This window comes from Atractosteus spatula, chromosome 12 (assembly GCF_055471065.1).
Source record: "Atractosteus spatula isolate fAtrSpa1 chromosome 12, fAtrSpa1.hap1, whole genome shotgun sequence".
NCBI lineage: Eukaryota > Metazoa > Chordata > Actinopteri > Semionotiformes > Lepisosteidae > Atractosteus > Atractosteus spatula.
In genome coordinates this window covers 42,410,131-42,435,718 of record NC_142717.1, presented here as the reverse complement: position 1 = coordinate 42,435,718, position 25,588 = coordinate 42,410,131, and the positions used below count along the sequence as shown (strand labels likewise).

General features: G+C 36.6%; 1 protein-coding gene across 3 annotated transcripts in view; it reads right to left on the bottom strand.

Moving 5' to 3' along the window:
• Positions 1 to 25,588, bottom strand: part of vps50 (VPS50 EARP/GARPII complex subunit) — a 133,802-nt gene that overhangs the window by 35,461 nt on the left and 72,753 nt on the right. For 2 of the 3 annotated variants that reach the window (XM_088928870.1, XM_088928871.1), the window contains 8 exons: positions 15,559 to 15,650; positions 14,981 to 15,075; positions 14,517 to 14,615; positions 11,594 to 11,684; positions 9,498 to 9,674; positions 8,019 to 8,137; positions 6,508 to 6,614; positions 1,898 to 2,019 (listed from right to left, as the gene is read on the bottom strand). In XM_088928870.1, coding sequence (XP_088784996.1) covers positions 1,898 to 2,019; positions 6,508 to 6,614; positions 8,019 to 8,137; positions 9,498 to 9,674; positions 11,594 to 11,684; positions 14,517 to 14,615; positions 14,981 to 15,075; positions 15,559 to 15,650 — 902 coding nt within the window. Of the gene's footprint in view, positions 1 to 260; positions 333 to 1,897; positions 2,020 to 6,507; positions 6,615 to 8,018; positions 8,138 to 9,497; positions 9,675 to 11,593; positions 11,685 to 14,516; positions 14,616 to 14,980; positions 15,076 to 15,558; positions 15,651 to 25,588 lie in introns of all 3 variants that reach the window. The other variant, XM_088928872.1, reaches the window with a different exon arrangement.

Below are 25,588 nucleotides of genomic sequence, written 5' to 3'. Positions count from 1 at the left end.
CCAAACCTATCACAAGGATCCTACAGAAAAAAAGAGCTGGTTCTAAAGACAAATGGAAATACTTTTCACACCTCACTTCTTCTAAATGTGCTGGAAATACTACAGGAGGGCTAAAGCAGGCAAGAAAAAGGATAAAAGGATAATAAAAGGATGGAACGCTAGGTTAAGGAAACCTCAGAATGAACACACAGCAAACGGTATCTGACAAGTTACCACTCCTCCTCTAGCTAAAACTTAGAGGGCAAACCCCAGTGTCTTACCCAGCAGACCGGTGCCTGCTTAGCAATGCTCTGCTCTTTGCCAGGAACAGACACAGACGGACTAGGTATTTGCTTTGAAACACAAAAGAAAAACAAAAAAGGAGCAAGGAAAAGAAACAGAGAAAAAAGACTACAAAATCAGTATCCTGAAAAATCAAACACTTCGTAAGGCGAGCAAAAATACCCTGCATACCTAGACTACACAAATACACATTTATCAAAAAAGTCCAGTCTCTATGCACAGCCTCCCTACCCTTCTTTTTCACATTCTGGTAAGATATAGGCAATAAGTGATGAGCCAGGAAGTGAGGGGCTTTGCAAAAATTCCTTGAAGGTTATTTGCAAATTTACTAAGCTGAAAAAGACAGAGAAAAGATCTGCATTGCACATTTAGCAAATAAAATCCATCTCTCTAAGTATGGTAGACGTAAATGATCATCTTGGGGACAATAAAAACAAAACGTCTGCTAATTCACTGCATTGTTGACTTGTCGGTTTCAAGTAAGAACATCCATTACTTATGACAACTAAAGCTTATTTTTTCTTAATTGTCTCTTGGGTTAGGTTAAGTACTTTCCCAGTGGTAAACACAGGGAATCTATTTCATTGTCCAGACTTTAATGAAACATATCCAGAAAGTTACTTCTTCATTCTGCAGTTTGTATACCTTACACACTGGTGTAGCTTTAGTATAAAAGTAATGACATTATCATAGCATTATACGGTTGAATGTAAACTATATTTGTCTATAAGCAGTTTCTTAAGCAAATTAGTTTCATATAACCTCATACAATTTTATTATGTTTATCCTCCAGGGGAAACTGGTAACAAGTTCTCTGAGGGCTTATTCTTCAAGGAAGCAAAAGTCTTTAAGGTTTAAAGTTATAAAGAAATAAAGTGTTCCTAAATTAACACATTTAGTTGTATAACAAAGGCTAATTTCACTGGCTAATTTCAAGGCTAATGTGGGCTTGTATGTGCAAGCCCACATTAAAAAAAAACACTTGAAACGAAGCATTAAAATTATACACTTTATTGGATTACATTCAAATACAGTGTGCCTAACCAATACTTTTCAGACAGTTCCTGTTAAGCTACTGGAGTGCTAAAGTCAGTCAAACCGACAAACACAACAAAGCTGTCTCATCACTGATCCTTCCACTGTGGGATAATGAGCACAGCTTCAAGCAATTATATTATAGTTTCTTTAGCACTGGAATCAATTTGACATAGTTCATTACTGGCTCTCTACGGTCTATTATAAACTTGCTTGTAGAGACAAGGTTTTTTTTTAATATTTCTTGGTGATTTTGCACTTTATGTCCCTTAGGAATTTTGGAAACATGTCAGTAAAATTACATGCCCACTAACTAATTGCACTGCAGGGTCTATAATCTATTGCCGAAACCCACTTACAACCCAGCATAAACCACAAAGCTGCCTCTGCCTGAAATGTGCTGGTTTTGAGATAGTTATATAAGTAAACTATGTATTCATGCACACACTTATACAGTACATACATACAGTACTGTACCACAGTGTGGTATGAAGGTTAGAAAAGCATTTAAAATGTCAGCTTGATTATAAAATGCTAATTGTGTATTTGTCAAACTCAAGGATTGAAGAATTTCACTTACCATATCGTTACGGCCAAAAAATGTGTAGACTGCATATAAATAATAGTCAAATAACTGAGACATGCAGTGGATTACATCAAAGGCTATGGGCTTCAGGATGTTCATCATCTGCATGTACTTCCCTGCAGAAGAAAAATACAAGAACAGAGAGATCAGCTTGTGAAGAGTGACTTCTTAAAAAGGATAAGAACATAAGAAAGGTTACAAACAAGAGACCATTTCTTCCATCTAGCCTATTTGGTAATTGATCAGAGGATTCCATCCAACCATATCCTGAAAGAAACCAGGGTATCAGCTTCACCAACATGGCTGAGGAGCTTGTTCCACACTCCCACCACCCTTTGCAGACAAAGTGACTCTGGTTCTCAGTTTTAAATGCACATTCAATTGCAAAAAGCAATTTGAGCCGTAAGTCTCTAAGGACTCGATGTCATTCACTTTCTTATTCGTAAGTTACTCCAGTGTAGGTTTGACCCTGTGGTTTGGGCCACTGTCATGTCGAAAGGTGAAAACGGTTTTCCCTGTTTAAGGTCTAAAGCAGGATTTTCCAAATGTTTCCTGTACTTTGCTCCATCTATGCTCCCAATAGTCTTGACAAGATTCCGAGTCCCTGCTGATGAGAAGCAGAGCTATAACATAATGCTGCCACCAGCATGCTTGACAGTAGGGATGGTGCTGACTGTGTGATGCACTAGGTTAGGTTTGTTTCAGATGTAACACTCCGCATTTAAACCAAAATGTTGCCTTGTCTGATCAAAAACCCTTTTACCACGTCTGCAGTATCAATAAGTTGATTTTTGCCATCCCCTTGCTGGTTTTGAGGCTTTTTCCAATCAATCCAGTTTTTGGACTGACTGGGATATTGTTGACCCACTGAAATTGTCTCCCATTTGAACAAGCAAAGTCTGTAACTTGAAAAGCCACCTTACAGTATGTCCTCACAGTGGCATCCCTAACCTTAACCAGTTAGCTCCTTGCCTGACAGTTCAGTTCAGAGAGAAAGCCTGATCTAAGAAGTGACTGGATATTAATTAAGGTTTGCCACAGCAAAGAGTTTGGAGACTTAGGCAATCATGACTTTTTTTTTATTATTTTCATATTATCTATTTATTTCTTTATGTTTTATGCTTTAAAGGTGTAGAACTCATTGTGTGCTTAATAATTTAATATTCTTGTTTCTAAAGCGTTTTTTATGCACCAGTCGCAAACCTTAAGAAGGAAAATAATACTTGCTGAAAATGAAGAAAAATGCATTTCTATTGAAAACTCACAACCTGTTTAAATACAGTACATAAATCATTTAAAACATTTTGCTTATAGTGGTACAATTAAGTGGCTAATTTACGTTCTGGCAAAGTGTATATAAAGTTTCTTTTTGAATTATTTGAAAATCCTCTTAAGAAAAGTATTTATGCCAATGATCATAAGATATTTATAGTGTATGCACTGTGTAGTGGACAACCAAATTGAGTGGAATGTAATACAAACCAGGATGTGCAGTGGAAAATGAAATTAACATCTGCACATCTTATTAAGACTGATGAGTGGGAAATCAATCCAGGTTATACTTTGCTGAATCAAAGGATTTTTTTTAGCTCCAGTCTGCAAACTGCAGCGCAATTTAATCAGATGTGTTAGGTTTATTTTGTGTAAAGAGGGGTAAAATGTAAATCTAACCTTATAAAAGCATGGAAAAAAATGTGTTTATGGACGCTTAATTCAAATAGTCACCATTCTTTTAATCTGGTGCACACAGTCAGTCCGACACTTTGGTGGAACTACAAAAACGTATTTGTGATTTTCGCTTGAAACAGTGCTACTTACTAATTCATTAGGTTAAATATATAACAAATAGTGTAATATATAATAGTGTAATTTTACACAGATGGTGGTACTGTAGAATAGGTGTCTTAAACCGACAGCCTAGCCACGTTTAAATCGATTTCCTGAGAACCTTAGATCAATACGCTACTAAGCAACTAAATGTCCTAGATGAGTCACATGGCCTCCTCTCATTAGTAATCGTTACAGTCTAATGTTCTTATGTTTTTAAGGGCCTCAGCTAAACTCTAAGATATTATGTAAAATATCATTACCTACAGTACTTGGTCAAAATATCAACTTGTTGTAATATCACTGTAATTAAATCCTAAATGTGCTATAAAAATTCTCCCACGCACAAATGTCTTCTGGCAATGTGCCTAAGCTCAAATGCTCTGTGTGTGACCAATATACTGTACATCACTTCTTCTGAAGCACAGTCCACTGTAAAAATATTTCCTGATAAACACAAAATCTTCACATTGCAGCATCAGAACAAAAAGTTGTTTTTGTTTTGTGAAATAATATTTCAACATTATATTTCAAAAATAATCATGTTGTATCTTGAGGCCCTGGGTTCACTTCTGGACCTGAGGTGCTTCTGCGTGGAGTTTGTATGTTCTCTGCGTGTTCGCATGGGTTTCCTCCAGGCGCTCCGGTTTCCTCCCACATACTAGTAGGTTAATTGACGTCTGCAAAACTGGCCCTGGTGTGAGTGTGTGCGTGTCTGTGTGTGCTCCACAATGGCCTTGCACCTCATGCTTTTCACCATGACCCCGAACTGGAAAAGAGGTTATTGAAAGGGATGCGATGATCTTCAGTATTAACATTTATGATCTTGGTCACAAACTAATGATTTACTGCACCACAGGTGCAAGCTGCAACCTTTATTATTATGCAAGTAAATAATGAATTACAAAATGAAACTACATGATTTTGTAACTAAGAGACAGGGGCATTACAATTAGCAGGCATCCTGATCTGTAGGTAATGCTACTGTATATAAACTAAATGAGACATTCAAATCAACAAATTCAGCAGTCCACACAGACTTAATTCACCTTCTAGGATGAATCTGAGTTCCTCAAACATGGAAAAGATATATTTAACATTTGAAAGGAATTCATTCAAATATGTTTTAAACAGACTTAACAGTTTTGTCTTTCTAACACTACAGACGCCATGCTCTAAAACAAAAATAAAGCAGAAATTGTGTCTGTACTCACTCACTAATACCATTTTTAAAAAGAGGAAAATCTCTCTTTCACACTGTTCGTTCTCATAACTGTATGTGATTTGTCCAAACTGATGTGAGAAAGGCCTACATTAGTTGAAACCCCTGGGTCAAGTGACTATCTTGGCAAGCTTAATTTGGGGTTATGTACCATCTCCAATAAAAAGCTAATAAAAATAACTAATATTCAACTAATATATTGGTCTTTAGTTCTAATTGGAGAAACTGCAGAATGTACAGTATTACATAGCATAGTATTGTGTAAAACGATCAAAATGAAAACAGATTGCAATTCAATAAAATTCAGTCAAATCATGACAAATATACTTTTCACACAGTCCCTTGCAATATTATTCAGACAGTCACATTTTCACATTCTGAGGCTTTAAAGCTGGCAGTCATGACACTTTGACACATTTCAGAAAATTTCAGACAATTCCAAGACTTTCCAAGCACATCAGTGATAAAGTTTTTGAAAAGCACAGATCAGGAGAAAGGCACCAAAATACTGAGGTTTCTGTGAGCACAGTTCACACTTTTGAAAGATACTGTATACTGTATATAGCGTAATTTCTAAACACACTGTAGTTGTAGTTCACATGCATTATTCTACTAGCCAGACTAGGGTGTATTACGGAGATAATCACTATACAGTATATCCCCCTTTACTTGGGAAATGCAAAAGATTATACATTAAGCAAAGAGGTGTGATCATGTCTTAAAGAAAAAGAAAAAATACTAATACAAGTTTTTAAGCTGTAAAGAATTACAAATAAATTTTTAAACGGGTAATGCATGACCACCTGTATTAATTATGTCATTTATTCTGCTATAAATTCTATTAATATTAATAAAAGAAGTAAATATCACTAGGTAAGAACTATGCTGAAAAGCATGCATGTCCCATTCATCACACTGTTGTCAACGGCTGTAAGATGCAGCGTGCTTGACATCTACGACCCAAATTCATATTGGCAGAATACACTGTATCATGCGTAGTGTTACATCACTTCCTAGATAATAGTGACAAATATAAAAGAACTACATTAAAAGAAGAGTGAAAAATGTCATTGATTAACATAAAAGGTATTAAACTTTTCAAAATGGAAATGACCCTGTCTTTTGAAAGAATGCATCATAAACAGGCAACGAATAACACCCTGGTGTACAATTTTACTGACATATTAAAGAGGAAGCAATAACTGTAAATTGAGAATATCGGAAGTGATGCACTTTAAATATTCAGTTTATTCCACTGACTTTTAGTTCTCTAGGATGAGGCCGATGTCTTTAGAAAAACATAAATTAATCTTGACTCAAAAGCAATATCAAGGGGGAAAATTTCAATTACACTTGGAATTTCATACCCACTTGTGTTTAACCTAAATCATTTACTGTACCAGAACAAAAGTATTTAAAGCAGGATGTCATGAAAATTAATTCTAATTTAAAAAAAAAATACAATTATTTTGTTAATTGATTGATAAAGACCTTGTGCCTGATGCTCAGTCACTTCCGGCACCTTTTCCTTGAATTTCAGAACTCTGTTACTCACCAACAAGCCTGATTACATTCAAGGTAGTGTTCGTCAAGATGGGTACATTCACCTTATTAAGGCTGTAGTCTGACTTCTTCCTGCTCTTTAGGGTATCTCGAGACATACTAATTATAAGAGCAGAAACATAATTAGAGTAGGGCAAAGACAAGGCCAGTGACACTTCACTGGCAGACAATCCATGAGCTGGTTTAACAGTCAAAGGCACAGGGCAAAAAACCATGAGCATTAGCCAAGTTAAATTCAATTCTTTCATTATTACCAAGCCTTTCATTTCCTTAAGTATTTCCATTTTTAAGCACACATCAGTCAGAACAATGACCCATAGAAAGAATCAAGAATACAAAAACCCACACAGTTGTAAATCTATTACAAGATGATTAGACGAAAAAACCTAAAGATATTCATGTCATCGAGTTTGTGAAATAAAAGGGATGTAAAAGAAATTCAAAAGCTTGAGAAGGCAAGAGTGTACAATTTCACATTTCAGAAGTGAGATTTCGTGTCATTGGACAAAGCAATGATGCAGCAGTGTGGTCAAAGACACTTAGACCCACAGTTACAGAATGTTATTCCCTTCCGGATTTACAATGGAAATGTTTTAAATTAATTTCACAGCACAGCATTAAAATAACAGCACAATGCCTATGGCACTGAAGTATATCACAGATTTCAGCTGGATTGCATATATTTTTTGAAGACCACAAAGGGCTGTTTCTCTCAACTAAAATGTATGTGTATTTTTTTTTCCTTTTGTATAAACAGTAGTAGACATGCAGAGCACGTTCTTTTGTAAATCGGAACGAACGCCTCACTAATAACTCTGAATATTACTATTGATCAGCTCAAAGTTTCAGAAAGATGTGAGGAAATGAATATAGATTAATCCGATACATTATGTTGTTTTTATATTTCTCCCCCTCCTATGAACTTGATCTTGTAGAATCAGCATGACGTGACACAGTGGCTAAGGTGCCCAAACTAACACCCTGACCTCTCCAGTACCCTGAACGTGACCTTAATAAATTGCTGCATAAATATCCTGATAGCACAGGGGATAGTAAATTGCACAGGGGATAGTAAATAAGCAGAAAAATGCTCCAAGAGACAATTTTGACTGAATGGTCAGCAACAGATATGTCGCTAAAACTGCTAAATGTGTGTGCCCAGTTATGACTGTCTAACAAGAGGGGCATTTTCGTGTACGACATAAAATAATAGAAAAACATGCCCTTGGCTACATTTATTTGAGTAAAGTTCAATGAAGTTTTGTTTAAATGAAACACATCTGCCAGCTTCCATAGCTGTATTTCAGTAAGAATGCCCAAGAGCACTTACAATTTTGACTGCCAGTGAGTGTTTAGGGATGAGTGCTCTTCTAATCTAAAACTAATGAAGGAGATTCTACAGAGAGCTACAGTCAAAAAAATAAGACAGAAAGATTTATTTTTCAGTTTTGATCCCCCAAAAAAAACAAACTAAAAAAAACAGCAGAGTGAACTTATTTGTACCTTTTCACAGGAATGTCTCCTGTCTGCTCATCCACATAGTCCCTCTTGAGCTCTTCAGGCACATCACTGTCACTGTCGTAATCCTGGCAGACACCCTTCTCCAGTTCATCAGATTCATACTGGGGACACAGTCATTAAAATAAGCCTCAGGTCTGCTACTGACGTCTGTCTTAAAAGGACAAGTAACCTGCTACGGTCTTTTCTTTCAAGTTTAATGAATCCACACAATTCCTTTCATTACCGGGTAACAGTCTGCACTTCAGAAAAAGATCCATATATTCAGGAAGTGCTGAATAACAAACTGGCTTGACTGTTGATCCCTGAGAGGAATGCTTCACCCTCAAACAGTATATGCCAGCTTATTGAACAGTATTTGTGTAAAGAAGAAAGTTAGTTACAGATATGGGGCCGGGTTACAAGCAAATGCCAGCTCTAAATAAAATAACATTCTTCGTGAAACCCACGTTATAATTATAAACACATCAAATGAAAAAATTAAAACTCTGACAAGTATACCAAAAAGGAATTTGAAATACAAATGTAAATTAAAAATTGAATTCTTAGACCTTATAAATGCAAACATTTTCAGAGCCTTACACAGGCAGTGTACATGTATGGCATTTTTAGTATGGTTTATATTTCTATATATACATAGTCTCCTACCATTTTGCAACTGTAATCTATTAACATTTTTTTGAGGGGAAAATTAATCATTAATTATTCTATGCTTACATTACCACAATTAATTTTAAATTCAAGCATAAGAAAATCTGCATATTAACTCCAGCTAACCATTTGGTAAAAAAAATGTTATGACACTAAACTAATAGTTGTGGTGATAATAAACAATTTAACTTCTGTAAATAATAGGGTCTGACTTAATTAAATCTCGTACTGTATTTACAACTGCATGTGCTCATTAACTCACTGCATGGCTAATGGTGTGTGCTGGGAGAACACAAAAAACTGATGTGTGTTTAACCCTACTGACCAGCTCAATAAGACCAAAAATAACTTTCTGGTCAATGAGTAACAAAGCTTTTAAAAACAAATGTGTGCAAAATGATTTTGAAAATGAAGCTTTCACAGGCAGGTATGTATTTATGTACAGTAGAAAGTAAAATTGAACCTCAAATTGTTTCTGCATTTCCAGTGTAGTGTCCCTGTTGACCCACCAATGAACCAGTTACTTTACTAAGGAAAACGTATCATAAAGAACACACTCAACACTTCCTTGTTTCCTCAATACGAAAAAGTGGATCGACTCCGAGACATGATTTTCCCTAAAGCTTATAAAAAGTTGATGAACCTTTTACTGCACATGAATATTGTGCAGTGAAATATAACACGCTTTGCTCCATGAATAATTCCAGACAGTCACATGTAGCAGATGCATTGCCATGACTTGAAAGGCCTTCCTGTACAAACACGAAAGCCCACTTTCCAGCCAGCAACATATACAAGTAGAGCTTGCCATACCCCATTAGAAGCCAGGACATCTTCAGTTTCGTCGTCTTTATTGTCTATCTGCATCTCAAATGGGTTTCCCCCATTGTGGTACTGTTCAAACAGGGACAGCTCGGTGGCACAGGGAGTGCTGGCCTGTTTGCTGGGCGACACTGAAGGAGACCTCGACTGGCCCAGAAATTTGAATTCCTAAGAGCAACATGCGAGACAAGCAAGCAAGGAAGAATTATTTTTTACGAGAATAAAATGTTTCTAAAATGAATCATATTATTAGTTGTGACCCATATATCACATCTGGAATACAGGTGTTCGTAGACTCACCTCCATGGCAATCTATAACTGTAATAACAAAAACATAACAGGCCTACTAAATATTCTGACACAATTTTTCCACTTTAGCCTTTCAGAATGGATTAGATACAAATATTATAGTTATGAATTGTGTATGGAGCAAAAAAAAAACATGGATATTTTGAAAGATGTTAAAATGCTGTTGTTTGAATTTGACCAAAAGCGTGTCCAGATCTTATAATGCCAAAGAAACCAATGTAAAAAGTCAAATGATGGAAAGAAAATAATGAGTTATGTCTAGTAGAAACAACAGAATAGACTGCTTCATTCCAGGAGTGATGAGTAAACAGCTGAAGCATTAAATTGACACAAAAATACAAGATGCAATATTTGGCCTAAAATATAATATGCCTTCAATAAACAGGCTAAAAAACGAAATATTCTGATTTTTACAAACTGTGTACACATATAAATATAAAATGTATGTAAATAAACCATGTGGTAAGAAGACCTGCATTGAGTGATTCTGCCTAAGGCACAGTAAGATGTTAAGCATTTTTCACAGACAAATCACAACTAAAAAAGAAATAAATATCTGGTGAGAAATACTTGGATTTTAAGTGCACATTAAACTGTGTCGAGGCACATTAATAAAATGTTTGAGTCTTTTTGAAAACTCTGAAAAAACAAACATAATTAAAACTTGCTGAGGTGCTTTTAATTATAAAGCAAATGACTGAATGGTTTAAATATGATCACTGCACAATACACAGCTTTGTTTTGGAAATCAATATCCAATGTTTGCTTATCAGTATTTCCTGCTGCTTAGACCTTTTAAATTTTATTAATTATGTGAAACAAAACACTTTGTGAAGTTAAAATCCAAATTCTAACACAACTGTATCGGTACAAAATACCTAGTCTTTTAAAAGTCCTGGAGAAAAAGAAGATAGACTAGAAGTCCTTCAGGCTAATATATGACGTTAAGGTTTTAAGGTTAAATGATTTTGTAAACTCCCAAAGACATAAATGGAATTCCCCATGCGTTTAGACAAAAATTAAAAAGAGAAAGATGTGAAAGCTAAATGCCGTTCTTCCCTGTTCCCAATATTTCTAAAATAATTCCCCCTTCTCCAAATACTTTTTTTGTTTAACTACCACTACATTTTTTGTTTCATTTTTATTCAATATTGTTGCGGGCAGGTGACAGGTGACAACGGAGGGGTCCCTAAGAATTTAGACACAAGGGGGTAACACCTAACTATGGGTTATATATTTGCACCTTCTAGAAGCTTCAAACCAAGGGATGTTTACTTACTGTAGATGTGCTGGGTCTAAGAAACACAGATCAAAAGAATCTTCTGCTTTACTTTAGTTAATTAAGTTCTGGGTAAATGATTACGTGCCAATTAACAGTCCAGAAATATACTATATAAGATCAGATCAAGACCGAGAAAGGAGGAAGGAAAGAGGGAAAACGAGAACAGACTACAAGAGAGAGTGGAGACTGGAGAAGATGGAGCCTGAAGCTTGCGCCAGGTGAGAGTCCCTTCTCCGTGATCATCTGCTACTTAAATAAAACGGCAGCCCTCTTTGAAGACAAGGCCAGGGAAGGGTTCTTCATATTTGCAGATACAGAAAAAGACACAAACTCACAGAGACCCGACAGATCAACTTTTGTATGTAAATTTCACGTTTATACTGTCAAGTATAAATGCCAAGCAGTGTAAGTGAGGTGGTTTTCCTTGTCCCAGGAGACAAATAGTTCCCTCACACGTGTGCCACACCAGATTACTACGATTCATATTTCTACTTACGTGAAGCTGTATAATGTTGAAGTTTGACTTCACAGGGCAAACCTCCCAGACTTCATTTTCCAAAAACATTCTCAGCTCCTCAAGCCGGGTTCTACAGGGAAAAGAGTAAATATTAAAGACTGGAGTCAACATTTGACTGGGCTTTAAGCAATTAGTGACCTCATGACATACACTTTTGAGAGTCCTCCCATGAGATATTGCTTTTTTAATGTATCGGTGTATTTATTTCATCTGCTGGATTCAGGGGTTTCACCAACTTAAAAACAGCGAGCTGCTAATTCATTTTCAACAAAAAGCCTGCAGGGCGCAATACTGTTTTGTCAAAATGTATGGAAGCAAGATGCATGGCTACACAGCCTACAGTATTAATGTTACTGACAGGCAATTGGTTTAAGGATATCACCCAACAACTTAAAATTCAAAAATAATTTGAAAATTATGCATGGAAAATGAACAGACTTATGCAGAGAACTTTTTATACTGCTGACAATGAAAACAGAAAATAATTTGCTGGCAAACAAGTCTGAATATTTGGCCACCCAGCAATAAATACCACTCTGACCCTCTGTCTGCACTCTGAAAAACAACCTAGACTGCTATGAAAACTAAAGTCGTAGTAGAAGTAATTGATGCGAAATTTGCAGTTGACAGGTGTCGTAACGTTTCTGAATATTAATTTGTGTGAGGCAGCAACAGTATCTGTTGGTCAAAGATGCTGCCTGAACAACAACAACAGTAAATTTACAGATTTTTTTCCACACAACACTTGCAATGTGCAATGTAAGGAAATGTTGTTTGCAAAACATACAATCTGAGATTCATTTGACTTTACAAGAACCCTCAAAATAAATCAGAATTCACAAATTCTTAAAAAGTAGTAAAGCACTTTTTGTCACAATATATTCTTAAAATGGTGAAATATATTCTTAAATGATGCAAATCAAATCAACAATGTCTTAAAGAAAACAGAAGAATAGAATAGAGTTTCTCAGAACAATAATCATGACAAGTTTTATTCCCCAACTACCTTAAAGATTTCACCAAAGAACTACAGTACATCGCTTTTACAGAGTATAAGCAAAAATGACAAATGCGTTCCTTAACAAAGCTTTGATACCATTACTAAAAGGAAAATCATTCCTAATGTAATTTATCTGAAAATACTCAACCATTGTCTAAATAACCATCTTTTGAACAGCCAAAAGAAATGGATCCCAATACCTTAACAACTCCTCCAAAGTTAATGGTCTAAAAAACACAATCCCTTTACTCCCCACTATTTCCTACCTCATTTTTAACACCGCGTTTTAAAACAATACAGAAAGTCCTGCTATTTATCTTTTTACTGCAGTTGTTTTCTATCTCAATTTGCATTTCACAATATGAATAAAACTGTATTATCAGTATTTTCAATGCATGTCCCTTCCCGTTTTTTTTTAAACCCTGGTATTGACTTTTCATTTATTTAAAAAAATCCATAACGGAAATGAATTTAAAAAGGAACAAAACCTGTGCAAATATCACACATTGTTCTTGAAAGGTTACAGAGATAAAAAAGATTGTTCTGTTCAATGCATACATGTTGTTGCATTTGTCAAATGCAGTATAGATCCCCTTATCTCAGCTGGAGTCCTGCATAAATACAGTGTAATAGTTCTGTATGAAAAACTGAATCAACTGCTGTTGTTCTGTGATGAATTGTCAATACCAGTGAAATGGAGGAACGTGATTTTTTTCTGTCTGAGTATTGCATGTATTGCTGACTTTGGACTGGTAGTTTAGGTATCTTCTTCCTAGTACCCTCTCTTAAAAAAAATCTGCTGGTTTTGGCTCAAAATTTCAGTGAACCAGTATTTTCTTATTCTCAAAACCCATAGCACTGTCAGAAAGCCACTTCAAAACACAGTGCCAAATACTCTAGCCCTAGTAAAAACTTCTTCCATTCCAGTTCACACCAATCTATTCTATGATTTCAAATGAACTGGACATGGAACCTTTTTTTTTACATGGGCACAGTTAAATTTAAAACCTATTAAATAACCAACCTCTCAGTTCCGTGACCTCTGACCTTTCAGAGGGAACAACTCTTTGCCATTGTTATGGCTCAAAGTGTAGAACATAAATCGCTCAACATATCTGACAGCTTTACTTGCACAGATTGAAGCCTTCTGTCTCTCTAAAAAACTTGCCTTAACCAATTAGGCCTTTAGTTGCATTTCTACTCCTTTCCTCTCCATAATATTCTTTCACTTTCAAATTTGCTTCATATGGCATAATCTGAATAATCTGGACCTGGATCAGAGCTGGCATTCTATTTTAACACCAGCTGCCAAGTTTAACTTTAATGTTTCATGGGTCACTGGTCAAGAAGTGCATTGTTTTGTGCCCTCCTCAATTTAATGTTATTTCCAGCATAGGAGGAACCAAGACATTTATTCCTTAAAGCCCGACATTTATGTTATGACTACAAACTATACTTCCAGAACTCATCAAAGTTGTTGTGTTGCATAATGCAGCTCCAGCTGTGAAACTGCACCTCTCACAGTGAGAAGTGAGAGTAAATGTGTGGACATTGTACTATTCCTAAACAAAAAAAAACTAATAAAAAAACTGGCAAGTCATACAAACTGCTAATCATGTTAGCAATAATTTGAAATGACTCATGTTTAATATAAGTTGTGCGCAATGACTAATTCAAGATAAGGTTTTCATTCTAATAAACTTCATTTGTCTTCTCCGGGGAACTGTCACTGCATGCTGATTGAACAACACATTGCATTTCCTAACAGAAGTTGACTGGATTCCAAAAGTCAAATGGAGGAAACCGCAAGGTCAAAACATGCTCAATTACTGGCTCTGGTTATACTGAAGGTTAAATCAACTCAATATAATGGCAAGAGACTAAAAGAACCAGATACCTCACCTGTGGTAATTCTTAAAGTAGTTCACACTTTGCCTTTTAATGGACTCTTGCAAAACCTCCGACTTGCTCCCACAAAATTCTTCTCCCACCTGCATCAGTCTGTTGAAGGAGAACAATAATAACTTCAGGACAGTTCCAAGTGTCTAATTAACCCCATAGAGTTATTTCACAACACATGTGCCCCAGAAGGGCTCGCAACAGAAGTTTAATTCAGAGTCCTTAATTAGAACAGACCTCATGAAAACACTCAGACAAAATTCAAATGCTGACCCGAAAACATCAGTTGCAAAAGGGCTACAACTCACAGTTAAAATTCAATTGCCTGGTAATTGACAGACATGTAGTCCTGATTATTACTCCTTTGTGTTTTTGAATAAATGAACTCACTGATGCCTGTCTAAAGACCTTCAGGCAATTTGTTCCATAAAGCCTAGCAGCAATTAGTGTTAATGAGCACACAGTACCTGCTGATAATATCTAGTACAAGGATGAAGTCGTCGTACTTGAAGTTGGACATATCTGTTCCGAGTAAGTAAGCTTTGACTTTCAGCTGGACATCCTGTGAAATTAAGAAAAAAAGGTTTAAACCCCATTAACAAATACCCAGCCCAACATGTAAACACACAGCTATAGTCAAACAGGCAGTACAAGATAGAGAATTCAATACTGTAGCACTGGAAAACAAAAACACTAGGAAACAAGGAAACTAGGTTAGGATTAGGGTTTAAATTTAAAAAAAAATATTTAAAGGAACCTGGATTACAAATATTATGTTTTGTCTAACCACAGGTACCAACCATGGTGTGTACTTTTCACTGAGTCACATACGGCAATTTTATTTTCACAAATTGCCAGTTGTAAATCCAGATCTTGTAGACGCTGTCTATTGAAGGATTGCAAAAGTTTAAATTAAGGGTTAGTCACCAGATACTTTTATAACAGCTGTTTCACTGGCTTTGAAAAAGCAAAAGTTTTAAACCGGTTGACAAAAGCCCCCGTGGTCCCGGATCATCTCCATCAGACGGCACGAGCATGTTCAGACCTGCCAGATACGAGACAGCCCGTGCTCCAATTTCTTCTTCACGTAGCTGCGATCGAAGACAGACTCTTCCGCACTCGCTGTGTTGTTGCCATCTACAGAAGAAATCATAAAATTGACAGCTGGGTAGAAACACGTCCAGCAGGCAGCTGACTTGGGCCTCGGGTTAATTATGTTTTTGCCTCTTTGAAAACTCATTTCCTAGAAATGTTCGTTATTTCTCTTGCGTTTTCAGCTCTTGGATAAAGTCATTGAAATGAGAACAGACAACAGCCATAACAGCCATCAAGCAAATGGGCTGGCAGTGCCAACACGCTACCAGTAGAGGGTCAAGCACAGGAGTGGAAAACACAAGTCACAAAAAGAAAACGCGCATTTCAGTCTTACAGGCAGCTGCTAAGAAACTCAATTTTTGACTCCATCACTTTCATCAAGAAGAAATTGTTCAGTCTGCCCTCACAATCAAGGGCTGTTTTTGGGTCACACTGTAAATTATATCAGAAGTTCCACAAGGCTGCAAATATACTCTTCTTCTTAACTAGCACACTTCTGCAGGAAAGGTTTTACAGTGTCACTTCACACTTTACCCTGGAGAACTGATGATCCCAGAGCTGTTCTTGATTTCTGTAAGTTACTTGTTAAATCTCTTTGGAATAAACTGCACTCAGTATAGACTGAATGAGTCATACTGATTGCGTGTGCCCAAAGGATGTCATTGTTTTGCTTTACATCCATTCAAACTTTCTGGAGCAAAAGCCTTTACAGATTCACTGCTAGAGTGAATAACCATTCTGAACTGTTTTATTACTTATTATTTCACTTGTTACACGGATCTGGAACACTTTCTATTTCAGCCATTGTTTATCAGATGCTGTGAAGACTCCCGGGCGTATAAGTTGTGCCAATAATCAAGAAGCAGAAAGTCATTCCCTGAACTTAAAAGACACATTTTGAACAAAACACAGCTAGGTCAACGGAAAAACATAAGAGTGGGAAGAAACCCACCTTATTAAGATCACTTTATTGGCCATATACAATTTCTTGTATTAGGAATTTGTCTTTTCACCTACCCCAACTTGCTCTCCATGAGACACACATAGAGGGAGAGAAGCTTGGGGTCAGAGCGCAGGGGCAGTCATTTGTAGGCGCCCCTGGAGCAGTTGGGATTAAGGGCCTTGCTCAGGGGCCCAACAGAGTAGGATTCCCCTGACAACCGCAGGATATGAACCGGCAACCTTCCAGCCACAGCCGCAGATCCTTAGCCACAGAGCCACCTCACCGGCCCTATATAGCTGCATATAGCTGCTGACTTATACACTAGCCAGCAGCTAAATTAGCCTGCAGTTCATACTGTATGGTAAGCCATGGAAGCTAAGCTTGTATGAGCTTGGCCTGTACTTGAACGGGAGACCTCATGGGAAAGCTAAGGCTCCTGCTGGAAAAGGTGTTAATGGGACCAGTAGAGAGCGCTCACCCTGCAGTCTGTGTGGGTTCTGATGCTATAGAGTGATGGAGACTCTATACTGTAAATAATGTGCTGACCTTCGGATGAGACGTAAAACCAAGGTCATTAAAAATCCCAGGGTGTTTCTCTAAAAGAGTAGGGGTGTTACCCCCAGTGTCCTGGCCAAATTTCTTCCTGGCCTTTACCAATCGTGGCCTCCTAATAATGCCCATCTCTGAATTGGCTTCATCATTCTGTTCTCCCCACTGATAGCTGGTGTGTGATGAGTGCACTAGCGCACTATGCCTGCCATCGCATCATCCAGGTGGATGCTGTACATTTGTTGTGGTGGAAGGAGTCCCCATTAGCTTTAAAGCACTTTAAGTGAAGTGTCAAGAAAAGCTCTATATAAGTGAAAGGATTCTTTATTATTGATAATTATATATATATTTATATTATTTATAACATTGCAATAGCAACCTACTGCAATGTTATGTTTTTGTGCTTGCGTGTATTTACAACATAAAATGGTTTTGACATATTTATTTTAAATTACTGTGGAAGAGATCAAAAATATGGACTGACGTAGTGGGGAAAAAAAAACACCTGGATAGTTTAGTAACTTAAGAAACTGTTGACAACAAACCATAGAGTTGTGTGTTTTTGCCACAGCTGCATGAAATGGGAGGAAGCCATCCAGTTTCTAAAGTATTCCTTATATTCAAAGATCTGTTTTTAGAAACACAATGAAGCTTGCCATCTTTCGTTATTAAAACAATCCTGTCACCACGTCTCCAGAAGTGTGTTTACGCAGTTGGTTTTAATTTCTGATTTCAGAACAAAGAGTGCTGCTTCATGCAGTAATCTCTGCGGAAAAGTCTACATTCACAAAACAAATTTTATTCATCATGGTAAAACAAACAATTTTACAATAAAAACCAACACAGATTAAATGCTTAAATTTCACAAAAGCAGATACCCATTTCAAGTGCTTCCAAAGAATTTTACAGATCTACTGTGGCACTGTTTTAGCTTCAATTGTAATAGGGTACTACTACATTCCAATAACTCTGGACAGTGCTATTATTTTTATTATGTGGCATGGTACTTGTCAGACTCATATATTAAACTAAGCTCTTAACAAAGTCTCAGACCCAGAGTCATACTGTGCATTTACAGGGCCTTGATCTCAATTGAATTTAAAGTAGTAGGAAACAACACTAACAAGACTGATGACCTCTGCAGAAATGTTAGCTCCTTCTGCTAAGATATCCACACACACAGCATGTTAAAGTATGTTGTAATCATCCCAGATCTTCTTAACTCTCCAAGTCAGCTTCACAGGTGCTGATACAATGAAAACCAATGCTACATCCTGCTTCGCAGCCAACATCTCTCCTAGACACAGCACATCTGAAGGATCTGTAAGCTCTAGTTGAATCTGCAGTGCCAGGTACTCAGTGTTCACAGAAATAAAAGGAAGCACAACAATGCTAAATTTCTGCCCAGCTCATCAGTGGACTGCTGTCTAATGATCAAAAGATCCAAAAGGAAGATAAATGATTTCCCTCAGGTACAATATGTATTACTTTAAAATCTGCTAAAAGTTGGTGAGTTGTAAAGAAAAATAAACACTAAGAAGAGAATGTCTATTATTATGAACCAACTGAAGAATTAGTATCATGAAATGTCATCAGCTATGAACCAAATGTTGACTTTTGAAATAACTGTAACTCTAAATTACAGTATAAAAATAATTTAAAATAATACAGCACTTTTCTGGACACTCCACTCAAAGCACCTTACAGATAATGGGGACTCCCCTCCATCACCACCAGTGTGCAGCCCCACCTGGATGATGTGACAGCAACTATAGTGCGCCAGTACGATCACCACACACCAGCTCTCAGTGGGGAGGAGAGCCAGTTCAGTGATGGGGATTATTAGGAGGCCATGACTGGTAAAGGTAAATTATAGATAGGTAAATTATGAAAAGCTTATTGGTACAGTAAATTACAAGCTGATTGCCAGTCCAGGAGGTTAGTCATTTAATAAGGACTATGAGAGAGCCATGAAAGTTTTTGGCTACTTTCATATTCAACTTTATTCCAAAAACTAATAAATAAACACTATTCAATTAAGCTTGGACATTTTAGCATGACAGCCCAAAGTCTAAATGGATGACACAGACGTAGTTAACTGCACACAAAATGAATGTTCTTGACTGGCCACCTCAATCTCCAGACCTCAATCCAATTGAATATTTGTAGTCTGAACTAAAAAAAAGCAGTTCTCAGACTGCTTATCAAAGGAACATACAGGGAAAGGGACAGTGTCAGAAGTCAAACAAACAGGACAGGAAGATGCCATTTGGCATCCTGCAATCTGTTTCATTGAATGGGTGTGAAGAATCACAGGCTTTAGTTTGCTCCTAAAACAGTGGTCTTAGATACAAACAGAAAATATTTCCCATGCACAGTCACTTTCCTTTTTCACTCAGTCTTCCACAAGACAATAATTTAGGTCCTTAAAGGTGTTCTTAAAAGTCAACTTAAGATGCATCATACAACCATATGGTAAGTAAGCTGGTATTCACAGCAGGGGAATGCCACTCATTAAGATGCAAGGTAGGCAAATCATTAACATATTTAAGCATACTGGAACATGCTTTATTTGAAGGTTGTGCTTTAAATCTTACAATGACGAGTTCCTGAACACAAGGTGCTCCTTGATAAAGTACATTATAAGAAAATGATGTTGTACACCATAGGACCAGTGACTCAAAGATGTGGCAGAGATTCGGGAAGTGTAGCAGACACCGACGGGAGGTAATTGTTTTTTTGGGAGTATAGTATAAGAAATACATTAAAAGAAGAAACATTCTACTTTATGAGCAATATATTGTTGCTAATATTAAAACTATTTTAAAAAATCTGCAAAATGGATGTTCCAGGAAGTATTCCTACAAACTTGCATACTTCCAGGAAGTACTCCTACATACATGCTCTACTTGTGAAGAGAATAACAAAATAAAGACTTGCTTTATAGGATTATTTAAAGCGCAGAATTTGGTGAGTCTTCTCAGGCTACAAGCAGTGAAGCCTGACAATGAAAGATTCAGAAGGCTGAGCAGGCACTATATTTGTGTTCACTTCGTAATTAGTAAGGATTGCTTCTTCTGATAAACTTTCTTTCCTACATTTTACGGGCATAACTGTCCTTTGTGTTCTGGCCCTTTATTCTTCCTCTTTCCTTCAATAACACTACTGATAACAATTCTCTCTGTTGTGAGGAGTGTGTCCATGATGAGAAATGCAATTTAAAGTGGGCCTTATGGTTAAGAAGGTTTAATGAATGTCATGTGTATATCATTACCCTCTTTAGAACTCTAATCTCATCATTTGAATAAATTTGTATTTTGCATATACAAAAGATGCTAATGAGCCTTTTTAAGGCACTTGTGCTTTAGTACACTTCTTATCATGTTGGATGAGTATGGCTTTTCATGGTGCACCTCTTAGCTATGGCTAAGACATTTGTCAAGTTAGAAACATCTGTGACTTAGAGCTGTAGATTTTGGTTTGTATCGACCAGAATTTGCAAACTTATTGTCCATTGTATCCTTTAAAAGGATTTTAAAAGGTAGTATGTTCTTTTGCATGTTTAACCAGCCCATGCAAAAACTAAAGAAAGAGACAGACATCCATTTGTTATTATGCTGAACAAAAAACACTGTAGCAACTGACAACTGCTTATGACACCGTATAAAGAATGGAATGTGTGTGAAGAAGAATAGATTCGGAACAAATATATTTAGACACTAGTACTAAATTGCAAACTTCATCAAAAACATCCAACATCACGCAAGGGACTTCAAGGGACTTAGTCAGGTTACTAAATACCAAAAGTGACAACACATAGTCTTCAGTCTTTTTAACATGAAGGAAAAATTAATTAAGCCTAACTTCATTCTACATTGTCACCTGAGGTCAGTTTTCAAACAGTTTTCAAAAAAGAACTGAACGTGTTAATAAGAAACACTGTAAATTAAAAGGCAGGTTTTGAACAAACAAAGGGAAAAATTTAAAACAATTTAAAATGAGAGAAAGAGGAATGTTAAATTACCAATAAGTCCATAATTGCATTAATGGACCTATTTTAGATACCACATGAAAGAATGATGCATAGTTATCTACTCATGAGTATTATAAGCCTTGTGCCAACAGAAAAGAAAAATCACAACTTCCAAACGGAACACAAAAATCTCTTTGGACTTAAAAAGTATATTTATAACCTAATTAAACCTTATTTTCTTTCTAATAAGAAAATAAGAGGTCACACTCATCACTTCACCTAAAGCTGCTTCTGAGTTTGTTAACTATCCAAGGTTTTTTTGGTTATCCTTAACGGGTTCAACAACATAGTCTAAAATAAGTTATTCTCGCGGCCAAGCAAGAACAATTTTGTTAATTTTGCAGAAGGAAGAAATTAGGCTGCAGATGATAAACACTTAGTGATTTATATCACCTGCTGGTCCATTTCAACTGCTCCCTGCTGTGTCTATTTTCAGAGCTGTTCCAATGCAGTTTCTGTTAATTGTCAAGCTATTTTTGAAACAACAGCATTTGAAAAGTGGCCTAAAGAAAAGAGTGCAGGGGCATCAGGCAGAGGTTTACTGTAGCTATGTAAGCTTCAATGCCCATGAGCGAGCTTGAGAACTGTTTGGTGCCAAGCACTTATTTTCCATAAGTGTTTTCTGATGGAATAGTTAGGACAGCAAAGCAGATTAAAATCTAAGTGGAGACAATAAACATGAATCATGAAGAAGACAGACCGTAGGATTTGCAACAGCAAAGCCTGGGAAACAAGTGCGAAAACTGTGACAGCTTAATTTATCTTGATTAATGGCTGTGTACTGAACAAATGTTGCAAAATATTGACTGTTTCGGATATTTTGAAAACTCCTACTTTGGAAATTTGAGAAATTGGTATATTTTTTAATAAGGATGTCGTGTTCAAGCGGGCATTGGCCATTGCTCTTTTTAGTAAGTTTAGAAAGGCTTAAAATTATATTATATATAAAACTGAGAGATATAAAATGACATCATTCTCTGCCTTGATTGATTCACCGCTGGGTACAGGCCTCACCAAGATTCTTTCTTCGGCTATTCTCATTCTTCACTCACTGCCTCACAGTAAGTCATCCACCATTTTTTTGTATCCTTGTGTCCTGTTTTTGTGTCTTCAAACTGTTCCCATTGCCTTTTTTATCATCTCATCCATTCCACCATCTCTTATTCTCTCATCTCATTGTCTCAACATGAATATCCCCACTATAATTTCACTATAATATTGTAATAATTCAATGTAGGATACATTTTAAATTTAACAGGGGAAAACGTTTCTCCAAAAAAATACTTGTATTTCAACTATTTATAGCCCTTGCAGTAATGACTTTTATTCTCAAAAGCTGTCGTAGAAAAAAACAAGTTAATCTCTAGGATATGAGCAATCTAAATAGCTAAACTGACCCAATAATAAGAATGTTAGAAAGGCTCATCTGTTCTTATTACTACATCAGTAAGCACTAGCCCAAGCCAATTTGGATGGTAAGCTCGGAATGGGAATTACTAACTTCAATGCAGTATCAATACACAAATAATACAGAATTGTTTCTTGAAGCAAAGTAAATTGACGACTAGATGAAAAATAAAGATTAATAAAGGGGATTCACATTGCAAATACACAGGCTGACTAGAGCCACTGCAGGAATAAAATCCACAGAATGTCAGATAATGTTTAGAAAGCACAATAAATGGAAATAATTTCCATTTACTAAAGGACATTTTATTCCAGAACAATGCATTTACACGTGCTTTGTGGAAACTTTACGATAACAATCTGGACATAGTTTAGTGAGTTTATCCTTCCTTTGTGGAATAGTTTTGACGAGGTACTATATTCAGTCTATTCGGGACTGGTGAATTTACACTTGCTTTCTGGCACCTTTCCAATACGAATCTGGGGGCAGTCTATCCTGGAATGAATACACTTGTTGGAAACAGCAGGCCGGAGTTTCTCACAGCAGAAGGTAATGGATTGAAAAGATTCAATTTTGCACAACACAGTAAACATGTGGCAGCCATCCCCATTTCCCAAAGCTCTCGGGGGAAAAAGGCTTCATCTCCAGAGGGCACTACAAACCACATAGATTATCAGGATTCACCACTTCATAACATTAGCTTCTTAGGGCTCTAGTTACTGTATGTCCCCTGATAAGACTATTTTTATGTGGGAAAAGTAAACAAAAAACATGACAAAATGACAAATATCACACCCATCCGCATCTTCTACTGGTGTTGAGTGCTCCCGCAGTTTTCTACATTTCCTCTACTTCACATTTGCCCCCGGAGTGAAGTGACAGGTCAGCCTAGATGACTGGGGAATTATTGTTTGCTTTCTGGTTTATATTCCAAATAGCAGAGTTGATCAGAATGACATACCTTGATTTGACAAGCCCAAAAGACATCACTAGGACTCTTACAAACAAACCTGATGACTGTGCTCCGCTGTGAAAGCACATACATAACAAACAGCCTTTTTAGGAAGGAAAAAATATTTTTTAACCAATAAAAAGTGCAAAGAGAGCCAAAACATAATGACTACAGTTCACTACAGACAATGACTATTTTAAATAATTTTACTGATGGTTGTTGTTATTGTGGTATTATTATGCCTGTATTATTATTTACACGTAATTCCATAATACTGCTTAAGACACCCAGAAAGCAGCCTTACAGTACATACTGCTGCACTTTTATGAAACACCTGGGTGAAACTACAAAAAACTATTTCCCTCAGTAAACTTAGGTACCCCTGTTCATTTCCATAAAAACACTTTGTCAATGACTGAATCAGGCTAAAGCCGATGCAATTATAATGGAATGAGAGCTGTACGGAAGAAAATACATTTTGAATGTGATCAAATCAGTAAAAATAAGGTTAGTTTTAAGCTTGTAAGTGTTCTGGTGATTCTGTAAATGTATTTCTAATTATTACTTGCCATTTCTAATGTACACTTTAAAGTATTCTTACTCTGTGCAGATACAATCATGTGCAATTAACTCACCTCTGATTTAGAAGTGCCTCCAATTTGAATTGGTGATGATTTGAAAAGAATGAACACAATGGTGACAGAAAGATCACATATTCTGAAAGAAACAAGACACTGGGTCGTGTACTAATGAACTCTCTCAGACAGAATACAAGCGGCAAGCACTGGTGAAAATGGAATTCTGAATCTAATCTGAATGGCACGTTAATTTGTGAGCTTTCCTCTCAATATAAGTAATGGTGCTTATACTGTTCAAGATTCCAGATTCATCTGGCTCCTCTCATGCTTAATGTGTTAAAGAATGACTTTATCAGATATTTTCAGTCTAACTCAAAAACAAAGCGGAGCATTGAAAATATCAAGTACTTTCCTTTATGCCCCTGACACCGGGCACTTACGTCAGATTGCTATCTCTTTCAGTGCTTTTCAGATCTTTTGCTGACACACTCCAAAAAAAGCAGAGCATAAGAAACTACTAAACTGTCTGATTTGTAACCTAATCTCACCAAGCTCTAATACCTAGGCAAAGGGAGAAAACTGATGATGCAGACTGCAACACTGTGCCTGTCTCACACTGATCCAGTTGCTTCCTAAAGTCACACATTATCACAACAACCTTTATATATTAATCTGCATTGAGACATGTAGGAAAGTGAAAATACTAGCTTGTCATTTCCACTTCATCGAGACGTAGGCACACCCAAGTGAATCACAAAGACATCAGTTCTTTAGGGCAGTTCTGTGAGTGTGATGCTAAGTGAAAACAGAACGAGTTCACCAAAAGGTCTATCAACAATCATGCTAAGTCTATGTCCAGCTCAGAAGGAAGAAGCTAAAACAACCAAGTTCTTCACAGGGTTCAGGTGAGCAGGATAATAGTGAAGCTTGCATTTCTGGAGCTTATCTGGCTATCGCATTTATAGTATGTTAATGCAAATGTCAACAAGAAGAATGAAAATCTTCACACCACTGTCACATTCAAAATGGTCATCCGAGAAGGATTTCAAATCAAATGGACTTGAGGTGAGATAACAGAAAGGGATCCATCCATCAGGCTGCAGCAAGAGAAAATAAATATCTTCAGTCTCAAAAGCTGTAAATTAACTGCAAACCACCATTCTGTCAAAAACAGGTTTTTAGCTGATTTTTTACACTTCCCATTAAAAATTACAGTCGTGAGTTATTACAAAGATGTGCAAAATAATGCTTCACATGTTAGATAAACAGTAACAGAGAAATCACGAGGTAAGGATGACAACTGGAACGGAAGTACAGTATGATTTAATATGTTAAATTTCAAATCCCTACAAAAAAACAAACAGAAATATATTTTCTCTGCAGGAAGGCAAACAAGCATTATGTGTATATCAGATTAATCAATTAAGCAGAATCCAGACATATTATGCTGATAATAGTGACTTGATACTCTATATCAATTTACTGTCCACTGGATATTGTGCTAAAAGAGTATCGGG